The following is a 19,892-nucleotide window of genomic DNA, read 5'->3' as shown; positions in this document are numbered from 1 at the left end:
GGAAAAAAGCCAAGTAGCTGAGTGAAAGGGCCAAAGGGAGAATTCCTTTTAATATATTACTTTTAATTTTCAAATAACGTGGTGTCACTTTTTAAAAATTAAATACAATTTAAATCTAAAAGCATTTCTTACAAATCTTGGTGGAGGAACAGCCAGGTTCAAACTACTTAGTGAAACTTCCAATCCATTCTGGGCACATGCCACAAGACGCAAAGCAACAAAGAATTCCTAAGAAAGAAAAGTATGAATGTTAAGAGCATTCTCCCTCTACCAACTTACCTACCTGCACAAATACTTACAATCTAAAAATATAAAACAATTCATAATTACTACAGAGGTCTTATGTAGCAACAAGTAGCATATTTGCTTCAAAAATATCTTGCAGAAAAATCCTATGTAGAAAGATGTTCCTAGTATTTATGAATCGCTAATAATAACATAAATGGGAAAATACATACAGATAGTGGAAATCATACAGAATACTCATGTTTAAAATAATACTTAGCGCCAGGCACAGTGGCTCACACCTGTAAGCTCAACATTTTGGGAGGCCGAGACAGGCAGATCACTTGAGGTCAGGAGTATGAGACCAGCCTGGCCAACACGGAGAAACCCCGTCTCTCTACTAAAAACACAAAAATTAGCCAGGTGTGGTGGCATGCACCTGTAGTCCCAGCTACTCAGGAGGCTGAGGCAGCAGAATCACTTGAACATGGAAGGCAGAGGTTGCAGTGAGCCGAGATCGCGCTACTGTGCTCCAGCCTGGGTGACAGAGCGAGACTGTCTCAAAAAAACAGACAAACCAAAAAAAAACAAATAATATTTAATGATATTAAGAGATGTATTTTATCATTTAAATGAGAAAAAAAGAATTAGAGAAAAATCCCAAAAGAAAATAATACCTAAAATGTTATGAAAAGTCATCTCTGGATTGTGAGATTATAAATTTTGAAACTGGAACAGTAATTCAAATGACTTAATGACTGCGATTCCAGAAAAACTACAGAAAATAACTGTGCAACATCAAAAAAAATTATGTAACGGTTTAACTTCAAAATAATTATAAATCTCTCCCAAAAGTCCTTGGATTTTTAGCAGTTGAAGTCTTAGTCCAAAACTTAATAAATAAATGCAAAGAAGCTGAAGCAACTGGTTTTCAGCTGTTTTGAGTTAGTGTCATAGACATGATAACAAAACCCTTTACTCCAGCTACAATTTGTCCAACCTGTCAATACCCTAGTATAGTCGCTGATGTAATCAACCCTTCACTACTTCTCTGAAATCCCGTACTCTCCCCCATACCCTTCATACCCAATTCATAACCCATTCTTATCACCTTGCAGACTGTCTGCTTTATACAATCCCTTGCCTTCACTCATTTCTTGAAAAAATGCTATTTCAAGATATCCCATTTTCTTCTCATTCATTCCACAACCTTCTGTGCAATGTGACTTCAACTCCCATGATTAGCTAGAAAAACTACCGCCTATGTCACAGATAATCTCCTAGCTACCAAATAGAATAGCCTTAAAAAAAAAAAGCCTCATACTGCTTATTCTTTTTGCAGCCTGGGAAAGTATCTTCCTGGAAGCTCTCCTCCACCAAACAGCTTCACAAAACCCTCCTAGTTCTCTTCTGACCTTTTAGGTCTCTTCTGTTGGAGTCAATGTCTTCCCTAACTGCTAGTATTCTAAGTATTCTAACATGACCCTCTTTCTTTTCTCACTCTATTTGAGATTCAATTACTCTTAGGTAATCAAGTCTATTACCACAGTATGGATGGGCTATGAAGTGAAATAATTCTGCATTAAATTCTAGTTCTGCTACTTATAGTTGTGAGGCCAAGGGCAAGTTAAAACCCTTCCATAATAGGGGGGCTAATACCTACCTTGCAATGTATTATGAGCAACAAAATAAAAACCATGCTGCAGGAGGAAAGTGCCTACTGTCATTTTTGTCACATGGAAATTCATTAAGTATTGGTTTCTTTTCTTTCATTCATATGCTAACTTAAAAATCTGGGCCAGGCACGGTGGCTCACGCCTGTAATCCCAGCACTTTGGGAGGCCAAGGTGGGTGGATCACTCGAGGTTAGGAGTTCAAGACCAGCCTGGCCAATATAGTGAAACCCCATCTCTACTAAAAATACAAAAAAACTAGCCAGGTGCGGAGGCATACGCCTGTAACCCCAGCTACTCCAGAGGCTGAGATGGGAGAATTGCTTGAATCCCGGAGGCAGAGGTTGCAGTGAGCCAAGATCACGCCACTGTACTCCAGCCTGGGTAACAGATCAGGGCTCTGTCTCAAAAAAAAAAAAAAAATCTATGCTTCCAAAGGAACTTCAAAGTTTAACTGCAGACTCATAAATCCAGCCACCTGGAAGTACTAAGGCAACTCAAACTCAATATCCAAAATCAAACAATTATAAGTAAAAAATTTATTATACTGTAAAACCTTAAGACAGTGACCACATCTATCATGTTAACCTCTGTATTTCTAAAGCCTGGCTCATCATAGGTACTCAACAAATATTTGCTGACTGACTACATGGCACCTAGGTGGGCCCATATGAATTTTGTTTTCCTATGCCTCCAATACACCAAAGTAGCCCTTCTACCCAGAGACTTGAACAGGGACTACAATCTAGCCCCGAAATCTTAATTAAAAGACTGGATATTCTGACCCTCTCATCAAATTTCTCCAATATCTGGCTTTGATCCTGCTTCAGCTATGCCGGGGGTGGGGAGGAAGCCTAACTTTGAGTAGTGGCACTCAGCAAACTTGGAATTCAATCCTTATACAACTCTGAAATCCATCCCCAACAATCAGAACTTCAGAGTACACTAATGGTGTTCAACACCCTTGGCCATAACCACTTTTATGTATTCTGGTCAAGAATTTACTTCTGGTTTATAAATCATTTTTTGGTTTAGATATCAGGAGTAAGATCTAGACCAGAATACTCACATCTCACATGTGATTAACCAAGAGTTTCCTTTCAAATCTTCAAATCTACTAGACAATACCATCTTAACACTTACTTAATAACATTCACTTTTACTTATAACCCTATGTAACTAGGAAAATTAATTAAAGAGCAAAGTCTCTCTGAAAGACAGAAAAATAAACTCCAGGAGAACAATATCACCCAACTCACACTAACTGTTAAGACTTATATTAACATCTAGTGATTGGAAATACTTTCATTGTTACACACTTGCCCTAGGCAAAACTCTAATGTTGGTAAAAACCAATTCTTGGCTTCAAAATACAAGAAAACCCTGCTGGCTATTTTTTATTTTGAATCACTCAAAAAAAAAATTCATATGAATATCTGAAACTTACTTGTTTGTTCAGGATACCTTTGCCATCTGTGTCAGCTAAATCCCAAATCTGAAATTTAGGGGGAAAAAATATCAATGTATATTTTAAACAAAAGTCATCTGAATGATAAATTAAATCTCTGCTATTTACAACCTCAGGCTCTCTGGTAATCGGATCTAAGAATCATAGAATTAAGAGTGGAAAGAACCCTTAAAGATCATTTAGTGCAAACTTGTCCAACTTGCAGCCCACAGGCCACATGCAGCCCAGGACAGCTTTGCACGTGGCCCAACACAAATCCATAAACTTTCTTTAAGAAATTATGAGGGTTCTTTTATGATTTTTTTTTTTTTTAATCATCAGCTATCATTAGTGTTAATGTATTTTATGTGTGGCCCAAGACAATTCTTCTTCTTTCAATGTGGCCCACGGAAGCCAAAAGATTGGGCACCCCTGATTTAGTGCAACCCTTCACAAAGATACTAAGGCCCAATGAGGGTAAGTGACTTAGCTCAAGAACATTCAAGGCACCAGGGAAAGAAGTGAAGCCTAAGTTCTAACTTCCAGTCACATGCCTTTTTCATTAATCCAAGTTCTAACTCTGAGACCAATGCTCTTTCTACTAGAACGTACATACTATTCTTGATTTTGGATCCTTAAGATATTCTTTTCTATATGCAAGTTGAGATGATTAATGTTTATTTGTGAATAATTAAATTATTAATAGTGATTTTTCAGGATTTTGAATATATATCAATATCACGTATAAGGAGTAGACAGGGGAGGGGCTTTCCACCTCTTTGTGCTCTTTTTAAAAAGCCTCTCATCCCCCAGTCTATTCACCACACATTAAACAGAGACAGTTATAACAGAGGAAGTAGGGAGAGAGCCAAGTCTTTGAGTGTGTGGCAAGATTCCCAGTCTTCACTGTTTCTCCCCACCAAATGTACTTATTACTTCCTCATTTTATCCTATTAAAAAGTAGTTTGTTTCTAAAAATCTGAAAAACACCTTACTTTTCAAGAGGGTAAATCACTACGCTACAAATTCCCTTCATCCTACTATTAAAATGGCTTCTATGACTCGGTTCTAACTTCTAAATTTCTTGATGGCATCTTTCTAAATTTGCATCCAGTTCATCTATAGTACACATTCCTTACAAACTTATAATCTAGTTATAATGAACGAATACTACCTTTCCAAGTATCAAGTCTGGAAGCCCTGATTTTTTCAGGAAAGCAGCAGCATCAGAAGCCAACACCCTTCCAGTATTGCCTGTATCAACCTGAAAAGATACAAATCCATAAGTTGACAACAAAATACAAAGGAAAATTATCACCATTTACCTGCCTTCCATCCCTGTGATTTGGGACCTGGCTTTTGCAAGAAAGGAATGAGAATCCTTTGACTACCATGGGCCAAAGAATATGTGGACAGACATATGAGTAGTACTATCTAGACAGCACTGGCAATTTACAAAGTGGTTTTTGTTTTATCATGCCCTACCATACAAATGAGAAAAGTGAAGCTCAGAGGATTGTCAAAGCAAATTCGTGGGGTTGTAACATCAACACATATCTTCTATGGCTGTCATTTAAATTCCAATTAAATGGCACTAGGAAGAAAGGAGCAGCATTTCCTACAGAGGTCTTCTGACAAATGGGAATAGTTGCACATGTTATGTGCCTCTTCAAACATCTTTCAATCATCAACTTTCACTTTTATACCTACTCTTAGGAACTGCAGCACTTTAAAACAAATCAAAGCAATAGCAGCTCTAAAACCAGCAGTGATTCCAAAATAAACTTGAAGAAACCTTTTTAAAGCTGTTAAGTTCCTAAAACATATTAGGGAACATATCATTTTAACTGACCAGGGACTTTCCTTTAAGACAGAATGAGGTCACAAGAACAGAAACAAACAAACAAACAAACAACAACAACAAAAACAGGAAAAAAAAAGACTCATTTTTGTAAAGATTTCCTAAAGTTCCATTTGTAAAAATGAAAAGTACATTTTAAAAAGTCATGGGAAAGGTAACAGGATAATAGTATATTTGTGAGATATCTGTTTTTCCAGTTTAGTTAAAAGATTAAGTTTACTGTAAACATATACTGTACAAAGCATTCTAGACAGTCCAATCCTAGCAAAGAAGCAAAAGGGAAAACCTTTCTTTCAAGTGGTACAACATGGGAAAAATCATGCACTCAGCAAAAAAGAAAAACATGGCCTAATCCTTCAAATTTGGAATAAGAGGAAGTATAAGGATTGGGAAACCTGCCTGTAGAATTCTTCAGAACTCCTTTTCTTTGCCTACTTCCTGATCAGCATAGAAAACAAATATCCATACCAACATAGCCTACTAAATATAGAAGCATTCAGGGGAAACATTGATCAAACTCTTATGAAATCATTATGTATTGTATCCCAATTAAGAATTTTACTATCTTCCATTCTTTTGGTTACCCTAATAATATAAACATTTAGTCTTTGTCATCTACAGGCAGTTTCTGAGGTATTCTGCTGCTTGCCTAAAGGCTCTGCCATAGGCAAGGCCAGAAGCTATAGGCCAGAAGCTGATATATCTTCAACAAAGAGTCTTAGAGCCTCATGAAAATGACTATACTTTTGATATAGTCTGTATCTATAAGACATACATAGTCTGAATTATTAACATTTCAAAAAGTGGATTTTTGGATAAAGACTACTCAGCTGACATCACACTACTTTCAAACCATATTGGTAGATGAAGTCAGGATTTCCAGGACTCTTTTCAGTCTGAAAGAAGATATACTTCATAAAAGCAGACTTCTAATCCGAGATTCAGCTGAACAAGAATTACACAGGACTGAATGAACTGTTGAGGAAAATTTAATTATAGTTATTTACTTGGAATACTGTTGGTATTATTTTAATGTTCTATTTTCTAATAGCTATGTGCATAAGCCCTTTCTGAGACCCTCAACTTAGTAGCCTCTGCTTTTGTAAACCAAATGAAATAGTTTTCTTTTTTTTATTATTATTATACTTTAAGTTCTAGGGTACATGTGCACAACATGCAGGTTTGTTACATATGTATACATGTGCCATGCTGGTGTGCTGCACCCATTAACTTGTCATTTACATTAGGTATATCTCCTAATGCTATCCCTCCCCCCTCCCCCCAACCCATGAAAGGCCACAGTGTGTGATGTTCCCCACCCTGTGTGTAAGTGTTCTCATTGTTCAATTCCCACCTATGAGTGAGAACATGTGGTGTTTGGTTTTTTGTCCTTGCGATAGTTTGCTCAGAATGATGGTTTCCAGCTTCATCCACATCCCTACAAAGGACATGAACTCATCCTTCTTTATGGCTGCATAGTATTCCATGTTGTATAAGTGCCACATTTTCTTAATCCAGTCTATCATTGATGGACATTTGGGTTGGTTCCAAGTCTTTGCTACTGTGAATAGTGCCGCAATAAACATACGTGTGCATGTGTCTTTATAGCAGCATGATTTATAATCCTCTGGGTATATACTCAGTAATGGGATGGCTGGGTCAAATGGTATTTCTAGTTCTAGATCCTTGAGGAATCGCCACACTGTCTTCCACAATGGTTGAATTAGTTTACACTCCCATCAACAGTGTAAAAGTGTTCCTATTTCTCCACATCCTCTCTAACATCTGTTTCCTGACTTTTTAATGATCGCCATTCTAACTGGTGTGAGATGGTATCTCATTGTGGGTTTTATTTGCATTTCTCTGATGACCAGTGATGACAAGCATTTTTTCACGTGCCTGTTGGCTGCATAAATATCTTCTTTTGAGAAGTGTCTGTTCATATCCTTCACCTACTTTTTGATGGGGTTGTTTGATTTTTTCTGGTAAATTAGGTCTAAGTTCTTTGTAGATTCTGGATATTAGCCCTTTGTCAGATGGGTAGATTGTAAAAATTTTCTCCCATTCTGTAGGTTGCCTGTTCACTCTGATTGTAGTTTCTTTTGCTGTGCGGAAGCTCTCTAGTTTAATTAGATACCATTTGTCAATTTTGACTTTTGTTGCCATTGCTGTTGGTGTTTTAGTCATGAAGTTCTTGCCCATGCCTATGGCCTGAATGGTATTGCCTAGGTTTTCTTCTAGGGTTTTTACGGGTTTTAGGTCTAACATTTAAGTCTTTAATCCATCTTGAAATAATTTTTGTAGAAGGTGTAAGGAACGGATCCAGTTTCAGCTTTCTACATATGGCTAGCCAGTTTTCCCAGCACCATTTATTAAATAGGGAATCCTTTCCCCATTTCATGTTTTTGTCAGGTTTGTCAAAGATCAGATGATTGTAGATGTGTGGTATTATTTCTGAGGGCTCTGCTCTGTTCCATTGGTCTATATCTCTGTTTTGGTACCAGTCCCATGCTGTTTTGGTTACTGCAGCCTTGTAGTATAGTTTGAGGTCAGGTAGCGTAATGCCTCCAGCTTTGTTCTTTTTGCTTAGGATTGTCTTGGCAATGTGGGCTCATTTTTGGTTCCATATGAACTTTAAAGTAGTTTTTTTCCAATTCTGTGAAGAAAGTCATTGGTAGCTTGATGGGGATGGCACTGAATCTAAATTACGTTGGGCAGTATGGCCATTTTCATGATATTGATTCTTCCTATCCATGAGTATGGAATGTTCTTCCATTTGTTTGTGTCCTCTTTTATTTTGCTGAGCAGTGGCTTATACTTCTCCTTGAAGAGGTCCTTCACCCTCTTGGGAGGGTGTATGTGTTGAGGAATTTATCCATTTCTTCTAGATTTTCTAGTTTATTTGCATAGAGGTGTTCATAGTAGTCTCTGATGGTATTTTGTATTTCTGTGGGATCGGTGGTGATATCCCCTTTATCATTTTTTATTGCGTCTATTTGATCCTTCTCTCTTTTCTTCTTTATTAGTCTTGCTAGTGGTCTATCAATTTTGTTGATCTTTTCAAAAAACCAGCTCCTGGATTCATTGATTTTTTGAAGGGTTTTTTGTGTCTCTATTTTCTTCAGTTCTGCTCTGATCTTAGTTATTTCTCATTGGTTCCGTTTATATGCTGGATTATGTTTATTGATTGCATATGTTGAACCAGCCTTGCATCCCAGGGATGAAGCCCATTTGATCATGGTGGATAAGCTTTATGATGTGCTGCTGGATTCAGTTTGCCAGTATTTTATTGAGGATTTTTGCATGGATGTTCATCAGGGATACTGGTCTAAAATTCTCTTTTTTTGTTGTGTCTCTGCCAGGCTTTGGTATCAGGATGATGCTGGTCTCATAAAATGAGTTAGGGAGGATTCCCTCTTTTTCTATTGATTGGAATAGTTTCAGAAAGAATGGTACCAGCTCCTCTTTGTACCTCTGGTAGAATTCGGTTGTGAATCCATCTGGTCCTGGACTTTTTTTGGTGGGTAAGCTACTAATTATTGCCTCAATTTCAGAGCCTGTTATTGGTCTATTCAGAGATTCAACTTCTTCCTGGTTTAGTCTTGGGAGGGTGTAGTGTCCAGGAATTTATCCATTTCTTCTAGATTTTCTAGTTTATTTGCATAGAGGTGTTTATAGTAGTCTCTGATGGTAGTTTGTATTTCTGTGGGATCGGTGGTGGTATCCCTTTTATCATTTTTTATTGTGTCTATTTGATTCTTCTCTCTTTGCTTATTAGTTTTGCTAGTGGTCTATCAATTTTGTTGATCTTTTCAAAAAACCAGCTTCTGGATTCCCTGATTTTTTGAAGGGTTTTTTGTGTCTCTATTTCCTTCAGTTCTGCTCTCATCTTAGTTATTTCTTGCCTTCTGCTAGCTTTTGAATGTGTTTGCTCTTGCTTCTCTAGTTCTTTTAATTGTGATGTTAGGTTGTCAATTTTAGATCTTTCCTGCTTTCTCTTGTGGGCATTTAGTGCTATAAACTTCCCTCTACACACTGCTTTCAATGTGTCCCAGAGGTTCTGGTATGTTGTGTCTTTGTTCTCGTTGGTTTCAAAGAAGATCTTTATTTCTGCCTTCATTTCATTATGTACCCAGCAGTCATTCAGGAGCAGGTTGTTCAGTTTCCATGTAGTTGAGTGGTTTTGAGTGAGTTTCTTAATCCTGAATTCTAGTTTGATTGCACCGTGGTCTGAGAGACAGTTTGTTATAATTTCTGTTCTTTTACATTTGCTGAGGAGAGCTTTACTTCTAACTATGTGGTCAATTTTGGAATAGGTGTGGTGTGGTGCTGAAAATAATGTATATTCTGTTGATTTGGGGTGGAGAGTTCTGTAGATGTCTATTAGGTCTGCTTGGTGCAGAGCTGAGTTCAATTCCTGGATATCCTTGTTAACTTTCTGTCTCGTTGATCTGTCTAATGTTAACAGTGGGGTGTTAAAGTCTCCCATTATTATTGTGTGGGAGTCTAAGTCTCTTTGTAGGTCTCTAAGGACTTGCTTTATGAATCTGGGTGCTCCTGTATTGGGTGCATATATACTTAGGTTAGTTAGCTCTTCTTGTTGAATTGATCCTTTTACCATTATGTAATGGCCTTCTTTGTCTCTTTTGATCTTTGTTGGTTTAAAGTCTGTTTTATCAGAGACTAGGACTGCAACCCCTGCCTTTTTTTGTTTTCCATTTGCTTGGTAGATCTTCCTCCATCCCTTTATTTTAAGCCTATGTGTGTCTCTGCACGTGAGATGGGTTTCCTGAATACAGCACACTGATGGGTCTTGACTCTTTATCCAATTTGCCAGTCTGTGTCTTTTAATTGGAGCATTTAGCCTTTACATATAAGGTTAATATTGTTATATGTGAATTTGATCCTGTCATTATGATGTTTGCTGGTTATTTTGCTTGTTAGTTGATGCAGTTTCTTCCTAGCATCGATGGTCTTTACAATTTGGCATGTTTTTGCAGTGGCTGGTACTGGCTGCTCCTTTCCATGTTTAGTGCTTCCTTCAGGAGCTCTTGTAAGGCAGGCCTGGTGGTGACAAAATCTCTCAGCATTTGCTTGTCTGTAAAGTATTTTATTTCTCCTTCACTTATGAAGCTTAGTTTGGCTGGATATGAAATTCTGGGTTGAAAATTCTTTTCTTGGTGTGGTAGATAGAGCTCCCTCTCCCCTCTCCCCTCTCCCCTCCCCCCTCCCCCCTCTCCCCTCTCCCCTCTTTCCACGGTCTCCCTCTGATGCCGAGCCGAAGCTGGACGGTACTGCTGCCATCTCAGCTCACTGCAACCTCCCTGCCCGATTCTCCTGCCTCAGCCTGCCGAGTGCCTGCGATTGCAGGCGTGCGCCGCCACGCCTGACTGGTTTTCGTATTTTTTTGGTGGAGACGGGGTTTCGATGTGTCGGCTGGGCTGGTCTCCAGCTCCTAACCGCGAGTGATCCGCCAGCCTCGGCCTCCCGAGGTGCCGGGATTGCAGACGGAGTCTCGTTAACTCAGTGCTCAATGGCGCCCAGGCTGGAGTGCAGTGGCGTGATCTTGGCTCGCTACAACCACCTCCCAGCCGCCTGCCTTGGCCTCCCTAAGTGCCGAGATTGCAGCCTCTGCCTGGCAGCCACCCCGTCTGGGAAGTGAGGAGTGTCTCCGCCTGACTGCCCATCGTCTGGGATGTGAGGAGCCCCTCTGCCTGGCTGCCCAGTCTGGAAAGTGAGGAGCGTCTCTGCCCGGCCACCATCCCATCTAGGAAGTGAGGAGCGCCTCTTCCCGGCCGCCATCACATCTGGGAAGTGAGGAGCGTCTCTGCCCGGCCGCCCATCGTCTGAGATGTGGGGAGCACCTCTGCCCTGCCGCCCCGTCTGGGATGTGAGGAGTGTCTCTGCCCAGCCGCCCTGTCTGAGAAGTGAGGAGACCCTCTGCCTGGCAACCGCCCCGTCTGAGAAGTGAGGAGCCCCTCCGCCCGGCAGCCACCCCGTCTGAGAAGTGAGGAGCGTCCTCCCTCCTCGTCTGGGAGGGAGGTGGGGGGGTCAGCCCCCCGCCCGGCCAGCCGCCCCGTCCGGGAGGTGAGGGGCACCTCTGCCCGGCCGCCCCTACCGGGAAGTGAGGAGCCCCTCTGCCCGGCCAGCCGCCTCGTCCGGGAGGGAGGTGGGGGGGTCAGCCCCCCGCCTGGCCAGCCGCCCCGTCCGGGAGGCGAGGGGTGCCTCTGCCTGGCCGCCCCTACTGGGAAGTGAGGAGCCCCTCTGCCCGGCCAGCCGCCCCGTCCGGGAGGGAGGTGGGGGGGTCAGCCCCCCTCCCGGCCAGCCGCCCCATCCGGGAGGGAGGTGGGGGGGGTCAGCCCCCCGCCCGGCCAGCCGCCCCGTCTGGGAGGGAGGTGGGGGGATCAGCCCCCCGCCTGGCCAGCCGCCCCATCCGGGAGGGAGGTGGGGGGATCAGCCCCCTGCCCGGCCAGCCGCCCTGTCCAGGAGGTGGGGGGGGCGCCTCTGCCCGGCCGCCCCTACTGGGAAGTGAGGAGCCCCTCTGCCCGGCCAGCCGCTCTGTCTGGGAGGGAGGTGGGGGGGTCAGCCCCCGGCCCGGCCAGCCGCCCCGTCCGGGAGGGAGGTGGGGGGGTTAGCCCCCCGCCTGGCCAGCCGCCCCATCCGGGAGGTGAGGGGCGCCTCTGCCCGGCCGCCCCTTCTGGGAAGTGAGGAGCCCCTCTGCCCGGCCAGCCGCCCCATCCGGGAGGGAGGTGGGGGGGTCAGCCCCCCGCCCGGCCAGCCGCCCCGTCCGGGAGGGAGGTGGGGGGGTCAGCCCCCCGCCCGGCCAGCCGCCCCGTCCGGGAGGGAGGTGGGGGGTCAGCCCCCCGCCCGGCCAGCCGCCCCGTCCGGGAGGGAGGTGGGGTGTCAGCCCCCCGCCCGGCCAGCCGCCCCGTCCGGGAGGGAGGTGGGGGGGTCAGCCCCCCGCCCGGCCAGCCGCCCCGTCCGGGAGGGAGGTGGGGGGGTCAGCCCCCCGCCCGGCCAGCCGCCCCATCCGGGAGGGAGGTGGGGGGTCAGCCCCCCGCCCGGCCAGCCGCCCCGTCCGGGAGGGAGGTGGGGGGATCAGCCCCCCGCCCGGCCAGCCGCCCTGTCCGGGAGGTGAGGGGCGCCCCTGCCCGGCCGCCCCTACCGGGAAGTGAGGAGCCCCTCTGCCCGGCCAGCCGCCCCCTCCGGGAGGGAGGTGGGGGGGGGTCAGCCCCCCGCCGGGCCAGCCGCCCCGTCGGGGAAGTGAGGGGCGCCTCTGCCCGGCCGCCCCTACTGGGAAGTGAGGAGCCCCTCTGCCCGGCCAGCCGCCCTGTCCGGGAGGGAGGTGGGGGTTCAGCCCCCCGCCCGGCCAGCCGCCCCGTCCGGGAGGGAGGTGGGGGGGGTCAGCCCCCTGCCCGGCCAGCCACCCCGTCCGGGAGGTGAGGGGCGCCTCTGCCCGGCCGCCCCTACTGGGAAGTGAGGAGCTCCTCTGCCCGGCCACCACCCCATCTGGGAGGTGTACTCAACAGCTCATTGAGAACGGGCCATGAAGTCAATGGCGGTTTTGTGGAATAGAAAGGGGGGAAAGGTGGGGAAAAGATTGAGAAATCTGATGGTTGCTGTGTCTGTGTAGAAAGAGGTAGACATGGGAGACTTTTCATTTTGTTCTGTACTAAGAAAAATTCTTCTGCCTTGGGATCCTGTTGATCTGTGACCTTACCCCCAACCCTGTGCTCTCTGAAACATGTGCTGTATCCACTCAGGGTTGAATGGATTAAGGGCGGTGCAAGATGTGCTTTGTTAAACAGATGCTTGAAGGCAGCATGTTCGTTAAGAGTCATCACCACTCCTTAATCTCAAGTACCCAGGGACACAAACACTGCGGAAGGCCGCAGGGTCCTCTGCCTAGGAAAACCAGAGAACTTTGTTCACTTGTTTATCTGCTGACCTTTCCTCCACTATTGTCCTGTGACCCTGCCAAATCCCCCTCTGCGAGAAACACCCAAGAATGATCAATAAAAAAGAAAAAAAAAAAAAGAACTTTGACCTCCACAATCTTTATCTTTTTTTTCTTTTTCTTTTTCTTTTGAGACGGGGTCTTGCTCTGTCGCCCAGGCTGGAATGCAGTGGCACGATCTCGGCTCACTGCAACCTCCGCCTCCTGGGTTCAAGCGAATATCCTGCTTCAGCTTCCTGAGTAGCTGGGATTACAGGCATACACCACCATGCCCGGCTGGCTGATTTTTGTATTTTTAGTAGAGATGGGGTTTCAACATGCTGGCCAGGCTGGTCTCGAACTCCTGACCTGGTGATCCGCCCACCTCAGCCTCCCAAAGTGCTGGGATTACAGGCGTGCGCCACTGCGTCCAGCCACAATTTTTATCTTAAACTGAACATTCCCTTTCTGTTTTTTGTGTTTTGAGATGGAGTCTTGCTCTGTCGCCCAGGGTGGAGTGCAGTGGTGCGATCTAAGCGGATGAATCCCAGTTAGACAAACTCAACCAATTATCAACCAGAAAGTGTTTGGTAACCCAACCCCCTGCCCCACTTTGAGTTGTCCCATCTTTCCGGATCAAACTGTAGCAGGACAAGCCGCGGACAAAACCCCTCAGACACCTAGTTAAAGAAGGAAGGGCTTTTTTCGGCCTGGAGCTTCAGCAAGACTCACATCGCCAAAAACTGAGCTCCCAGAGTGAGCAATTCCTGCCCCCTTTAGGGGTTTACAACTCTTAAGGGGGTCCGCGTGAGAGGGTTGTGATCAACTGAGCAAGCAGGGGGTACCTGACTGGGGGCTGAATGCACTGGTAATCAGAACGGAACAGAACAGGACAGGGATTTTCAAAATGCTTTTCCATACAATGTCTGGAATCTATAGATAACATAACCAGTTAGGTCGGGGTCGATCTTTAACCAGGTCCGGCACCAGGCTGTGTGCCGGTGGATTTCATTTCTGCCTTTTAGTTTTTACTTCTTCTTTCTTTGGAGGCAGAAATTGGGCATAAGACAATATGAGGGGTGGTCTCCTCCCTTAAAACCAGTGTATTTCTTAAATGTATTTGATTAATGTCTCAAGCCTCCTTAAAATGTATAAAACCAAGCTGTGCCCGACCACCTTGGGCACATGTTCTCAGGACCTCATTGTCACTCATATTTGGCTCAGAATAAATATCTTCAAATATTTTACAGAATTCGAAAAAAAAAAAAAAAAAAAGAAGGAGAAACTCAAAGAAATAATAAATGTTTGAGGTGAGAAGTATGCTAATTATTCTAACTTGATCATTACACACTGTATACATGCATCAAAATATCACTCTGTATACCATAAACATGTACAATCATTATGTGTCTATTAAAATTAAATAAAAGGATTAGCCATATCATTGAAAAAAAAAAAAAAAAAGAAAATTCTTTTCTTTAAGAATGTTGAACATTGGCCCCCACTCTCTTCTGGCTGGTAGAGTTTCTGCCAAGAGATCCGCTGTTAGTCTGATGGGCTTCCCTTTGTGGGTAATGCCACCTTTCTCTCTGGCTGCTCTTAACATTTTTTCCTTCATTTCAACTTTGGTGAATCTGACAATTATGTGTCTTGGAGTTGCTCTTCTCAAGGAGTATCTTTGTGGTGTTCTCTATATTTCCTGAATTTGAATGTTGGCCTACCTTGCTAGGTTGGGTAAGTTCTCCTGGATAATATCCTGAAGAGTGTTTTCCACCTTGGTTCCGTTCTCCCCATTACTTTCAGGTACACCAATCAGACGTAGATTTGGTCTTTTTACATAGTCCCATATTTCTTGGAGGCTTTGTTCGTTTCCTTTTACTCTTTTTTCTCTAAACTTCTCTTCTCACTTCATTTCATTCATTTGAGCTTCAACCACTGATACCCTTTCTTCCACTTGATCGAATTGGCTACTGAAGCTTGTGCATGTGTCACGTAGTTCTCGTGCCATGGTTTTCAGCTCCATCAGGTCATGTAAGGTCTTCTCTATGCTGTTTATTCTAATTAGCCATTCGTCTAATCTTTTTTCAAGGATTTTAGCTTCTTTGCAATGGGTTCGAACATCCTCCTTTAGCTCAGAGAAGTTTGTTATTACTGATCGTCTGAAGCCTACTTCTGTCAGCTTGTCAAAGTCATTCTCCATCCAGCTTTGTTCCATTGCTGGCGAGGAGCTCTGTTCCTTTGGAGGAGAAGAGGTGCTCTGATTTTTAGAATTTTCAGCTTTTCTGCTCTGGTTTCTCCCCATCAATAGTATCTGATTCTCACTGACTCCTCAGAATTCAAAAACAAATACTTGTATGGAATGTTTTTACTCTGTATAGCAATATAGTTATTACATGGGTTCAATAGCAATTTGTTTTTCTTCTTAGGATGTAACTGGATAAGCCAATTGTGTAAAACAAGGCCATTATTTGAGAATGACTTCTTTTATTCAAACAAAACAAAGATTAAAGAACAAGCACTGACTTTATGTGGCACCAACATCACAAAGATCTCCCAAGAAAACTGGGCTGCTACCTGGTTTACAAGATCCCAGCCTCACGGGTAGTAAAGTAAGGTCACTTACCAGCAGGCTAGGAAACTTAGCAAATCTGGGAAACCTCAAGATGAGATAAATTCACTCATATTTACATGTAGTGAAGGTGAAATATGGTGGAGAGAATTTCTAAGGTTTGGAGCACAGCCTTAAGACAGAAGAACAAATGTAACAGGGGAATTAAAAAGTACAGTCTGAGATTCTTGATATTTTTCAGGCAGAAATTATTCTCTGACCTTAGAAGTTGCTATATAGTTTATAGCTCCTGATTTGCAAGTCAAAACCAAAGAGGCCTATAATGTTTAATACTTGCTGCAACTATGTAAACAGCCAGGCCAAAAATAATGAAACCAGCCTTTTCTGTGATCATAATCATAAGGTAGTTAGACTGTTAGAAAAAATAATCTGACACTTGAAAATGGGCAAATAAGATTGTCTACACCTTCAAGAAATTATCGTCTGATCTATGGTATGCACCCTTGATGACTTTCTTCTGTCTAGACTACTTTATACTCGTAGAGGTAGAGGTTAATAGAAACTGATAGCGATGCAAGTGACTCCTGTCCATACCAATACAAATGAATATTGTCTGGTGAAGTATGTAAATCTCTGTAACTCATATTCCCATTTTTTTGTTGTTGTTTGTTTGTTTGTTTTTGAGATGGAGTTTCACTCTTTTTGCACAAGCTGGAGTGCAATGGCACGATCTTGGCTCACTGTAACCTCGCCTCCCAGGTTCAAGTGATTCTCCTGCCTTAGCCTCCCGAGTAGGTGGGATTAGAGGCATGCACCACCAAACCCAGCTAATTTTGTATTTTAGTAGAGACAGGGTTTCACCATGTTGGCCAGCCTGGTCTTGAACTCCTGACCTCAGGTAATCCGCCTGCCTCAGCCTCCCAAAGGGCTGGGATTACAGGTGTGAGCCACCACACCCGGCCATATTCCCATTTTTATATCTGACCAGAGGCTGTATATCTGTACTAATTAACCAGTAATTAATGAGTTGAATAAAATCTGATACATGCTCATTATGTATTTGTATAAAAGTCATGTTTTTCACTTTGTGAAAATTATACTTTAATAAGTCTTAAAAACAACATAGAAGTTATTTGTATTTGTCTTAAGAATTTGGAATATTTATATCTTGATAAATCTATCAAATGTATACATTTTCAACATAGATATTTAAGACAACTAAGTATTTGGACTTCATTATCTTTCCTTCATTTCTCTGGGATTGTCAAATGCATTAAGTACTCAAAGTAGGAGGCTGTAAACAAGATGTTGAAAACAAGACACATCAAATTTATCGAGCTAGCTGGTAATCTACAGGCATACAATCAAGAGTTGACAGTACATTTGATGTTCAATCCAGGCAAACAATGAAACAAAAATCTTACCTGTCTATAGTATTTTTCATATACAGAATTCCCACTTGATAACTGAAATAAACAAATTAATAAAAATTAGATGCTATTCATTAACTTCTATTAACATATTTGGCATTCATTCAACAGATATTTGAGAAACAAAGATGAATAAGATAAAATATCCTTGATTTCAGGGGTTAGGTTTTGTTTCTTCTTGGGGAGCGTGAGACAGAGAATAGATAAAGATAGTCACATGGGTTACTAAGAATCAGGTAGACAAGAAATGAAACAAGAATCTTAAATTTTGTTTTTGACATCAAAACTCCTCTTCATCTAATATTTTACCCAGAAACCCAATATGTAACAAATTGAGAATGAAATGCTTTCTCTAAAGCCAGTTGAGAGGCCCAAATCCCCAAGAATTCATCCTCTACCCAAGTACCCAAAGTACCTATGAATACATTTCAAAAACCACTTCAATAAAACAATTAAATGAATATACAAACTGACGTACAGAAAGATAGTGATGTCATCAGATATAAACTGCTTGCAGAAAGGCAGTTCCATTAAATTCACACTACAGTTCAAAGAGTTCCTTGGTCAGCTTATGAACAAACTCATCTGAAATTCAATGTTTGAAGGATCGACTGGGTGCAGTGGCTCACACCAGTAATCTCAGCACTTTGGGAGGCTGAGGCAGGAGGACTGCTTGAACCCAAGAGTTTGAGACCAGCCTGGGCATCACAGTGAGACCTCGTCTTTACAAATAATTTAAAAATTGGCCAGGTGTGGTGGCACATGCCTGTAGTCCCAGCTACTTGGGAGGCTGAGGTGGGAGAACTGCCTCAGCCCAGGCAGTTGAGGCTGCGGTGAGCTGTGACTATGTGACTGTACTCGAGTCTGGTTAACAGACTGAGACCCTGTCTCAAAAAAGAAAAAAAAGGTTTGAAGGATCAAGTTTGCCTCCATATGAATGTGTAAGAGTGTTCTGGGATCAGGATGGGAATCCAGGAAGGCTTCATGGGGTGACATCAGAGCAGGAACTTGAGGTATGGAGAAGATGGGGAGAGGGTGATTCTACACAGAGATAGCAGTATGCACAAAGGGATGCGATCAACAGAAAACTCAGTTATGTCTAAAAAGAACAGCAAGAAGTTCTGAACGATAAGAGGGATAGGGAGATAAGATTATAAAGTTTTGTAGAAGACAACTTATGAAGGGTTTCATCTGCCATTGTAGAGTAAAAAAAAATGAAGTCGCCCAGGCTGGAGTACAGTGGCGTGGCACGATCTAGGCTCACTGCAACCTCCGCCTCCCAGGTTCAAGTGATTCTCCTGCCTCAGCCTCCCAAGTAGCAGCATTACAGGCGTGCACCACCACGCCTGGCTAATTTTTGTATTTTTAGTAGAGATGGGGTTTCGCCATGTTGTCTAGGCTGGTCTCGAACTCCTGATCTCAAGTGATCCACCCGTTGTGGCTTCCCAAAGTGCTGGGATTACAAGCATGAGCCACCACACCCGGCCTTAGGAAGTAATTTTAATGGTCTGGTTGAGGAGCTGAACATTGACAATGGCAGAAGAGAAGGGTATGGCTTGAAAAAAAGTTTGTAACATAGATTTGACAGGACTTATTAAGTGCGTGAGGGGGAAGGAAAGCATAATTTTAAAAATACATAAAATGTGTACACACACACACAGTAGTTTCCCCTTATCCACAGTTTCACTTTCCACAGTTTTAGTTACCCTCAGTTGCTCACCGTCAGAAAGTATTAAATGAAAAATTCCAGAAATAAACATTTCACAACTTTTAAATTGTAAACCATTCCAAGTAGCATGATGAAATCTCATGCCATCCCACCCAGGACGTGAATCCCTTTGGCCAGGGCATCTACTCTGTATATGGTACCTGCCCATTAGTCACTTAGTAGCCGACTCAGTTAGCAGGCTGACAGATCACAAAAAGGATGAGTATAGTACAATAAGATATGTTGAGAGAGAGAAACCACATTCACATAAATTTTATTACAGCATATTGTTATAATTGTACTATTTCACTATTAGTTTTGTTGTTAATCTTACTGTGCCTAATTTATAAATTAAACTTTATCACAGGTATGACATACACACAGATATATATATATATATTCGAACTCAAGAATGCAAGAGTGTGTGTGTGTGTGTGTGTGTGTGTGTGTGTCTCATACTGGTTCAGTTTTTCTGGAGAACCCTAATACATCCAGTCTCAGAGAGGTTACCTGTCCAGGCCTTTAAAAGGCAGAGTCAGCCAGGCACGGTGGCACGTGCCTGTAATCCCAGCACTTTGGGAGGCCAAGGCGGGTGGATCACGAGGTCAGGAGATCAAGACCATCTTGGCCAACATGGTGAAAGCCCGTCTCTACAAAAATACAAAAAATTAGCTGGACAGGGTGGTGCATGCCTATAATCCCAGCTACGTGGAAGGCTGAGGCAGGGGAATTGCTTGAACCCGGGAGGTGGAGGTTGCAGTGAGCTGAAATCACGCCACTGCACTCCAGCCTAGCAAAAGAGCAAGACTCCATCTAAAAAAAAAAAAGGCAGAGTCAGACGGATGTGGTGGTTCATGCCTGTAATCCCAGGAGGGGATTTGGGAAGCTATTGGGGGAGGATTGCTTCAATCTAAGAGTTTGAGATCAGCCTGGGCAATGTAGAGAAACACCATCTCCACCAAAAATGCAAAAATTAGCCAGGCATGGTGGCATGCATCTATAGTGTCAGCTACTCAGGAGGCTGAGGCAGGAGGATTGGTTGA

At 43.3% G+C, this 19,892-nt stretch overlaps 1 protein-coding gene across 18 annotated transcripts in view; it reads right to left on the bottom strand.

Annotated features, from left to right (window-relative positions):
- The window catches only part of EPS15 (epidermal growth factor receptor pathway substrate 15), a 167,753-nt gene that overhangs the window by 112,769 nt on the left and 35,092 nt on the right, over positions 1–19,892 (bottom strand). For 13 of the 18 annotated variants that reach the window (XM_009457686.5, XM_009457692.5, XM_009457667.5 and 10 more), the window contains 4 exons: positions 17,136–17,177; positions 4,520–4,609; positions 3,346–3,393; positions 133–228 (listed from right to left, as the gene is read on the bottom strand). In XM_009457686.5, coding sequence (XP_009455961.1) covers positions 133–228; positions 3,346–3,393; positions 4,520–4,609; positions 17,136–17,177 — 276 coding nt within the window. The remainder of the gene's footprint in view (positions 1–132; positions 229–3,345; positions 3,394–4,519; positions 4,610–17,135; positions 17,178–19,892) is intronic. The other 5 variants (XM_054666871.2, XM_024345727.3, XM_054666857.2 and 2 more) reach the window with 1 other exon arrangement.

The sequence above is a fragment of the Pan troglodytes genome, chromosome 1 (assembly GCF_028858775.2).
Source record: "Pan troglodytes isolate AG18354 chromosome 1, NHGRI_mPanTro3-v2.0_pri, whole genome shotgun sequence".
NCBI lineage: Eukaryota > Metazoa > Chordata > Mammalia > Primates > Hominidae > Pan > Pan troglodytes.
This window is presented reverse-complemented; position numbering and strand designations above follow the sequence as displayed.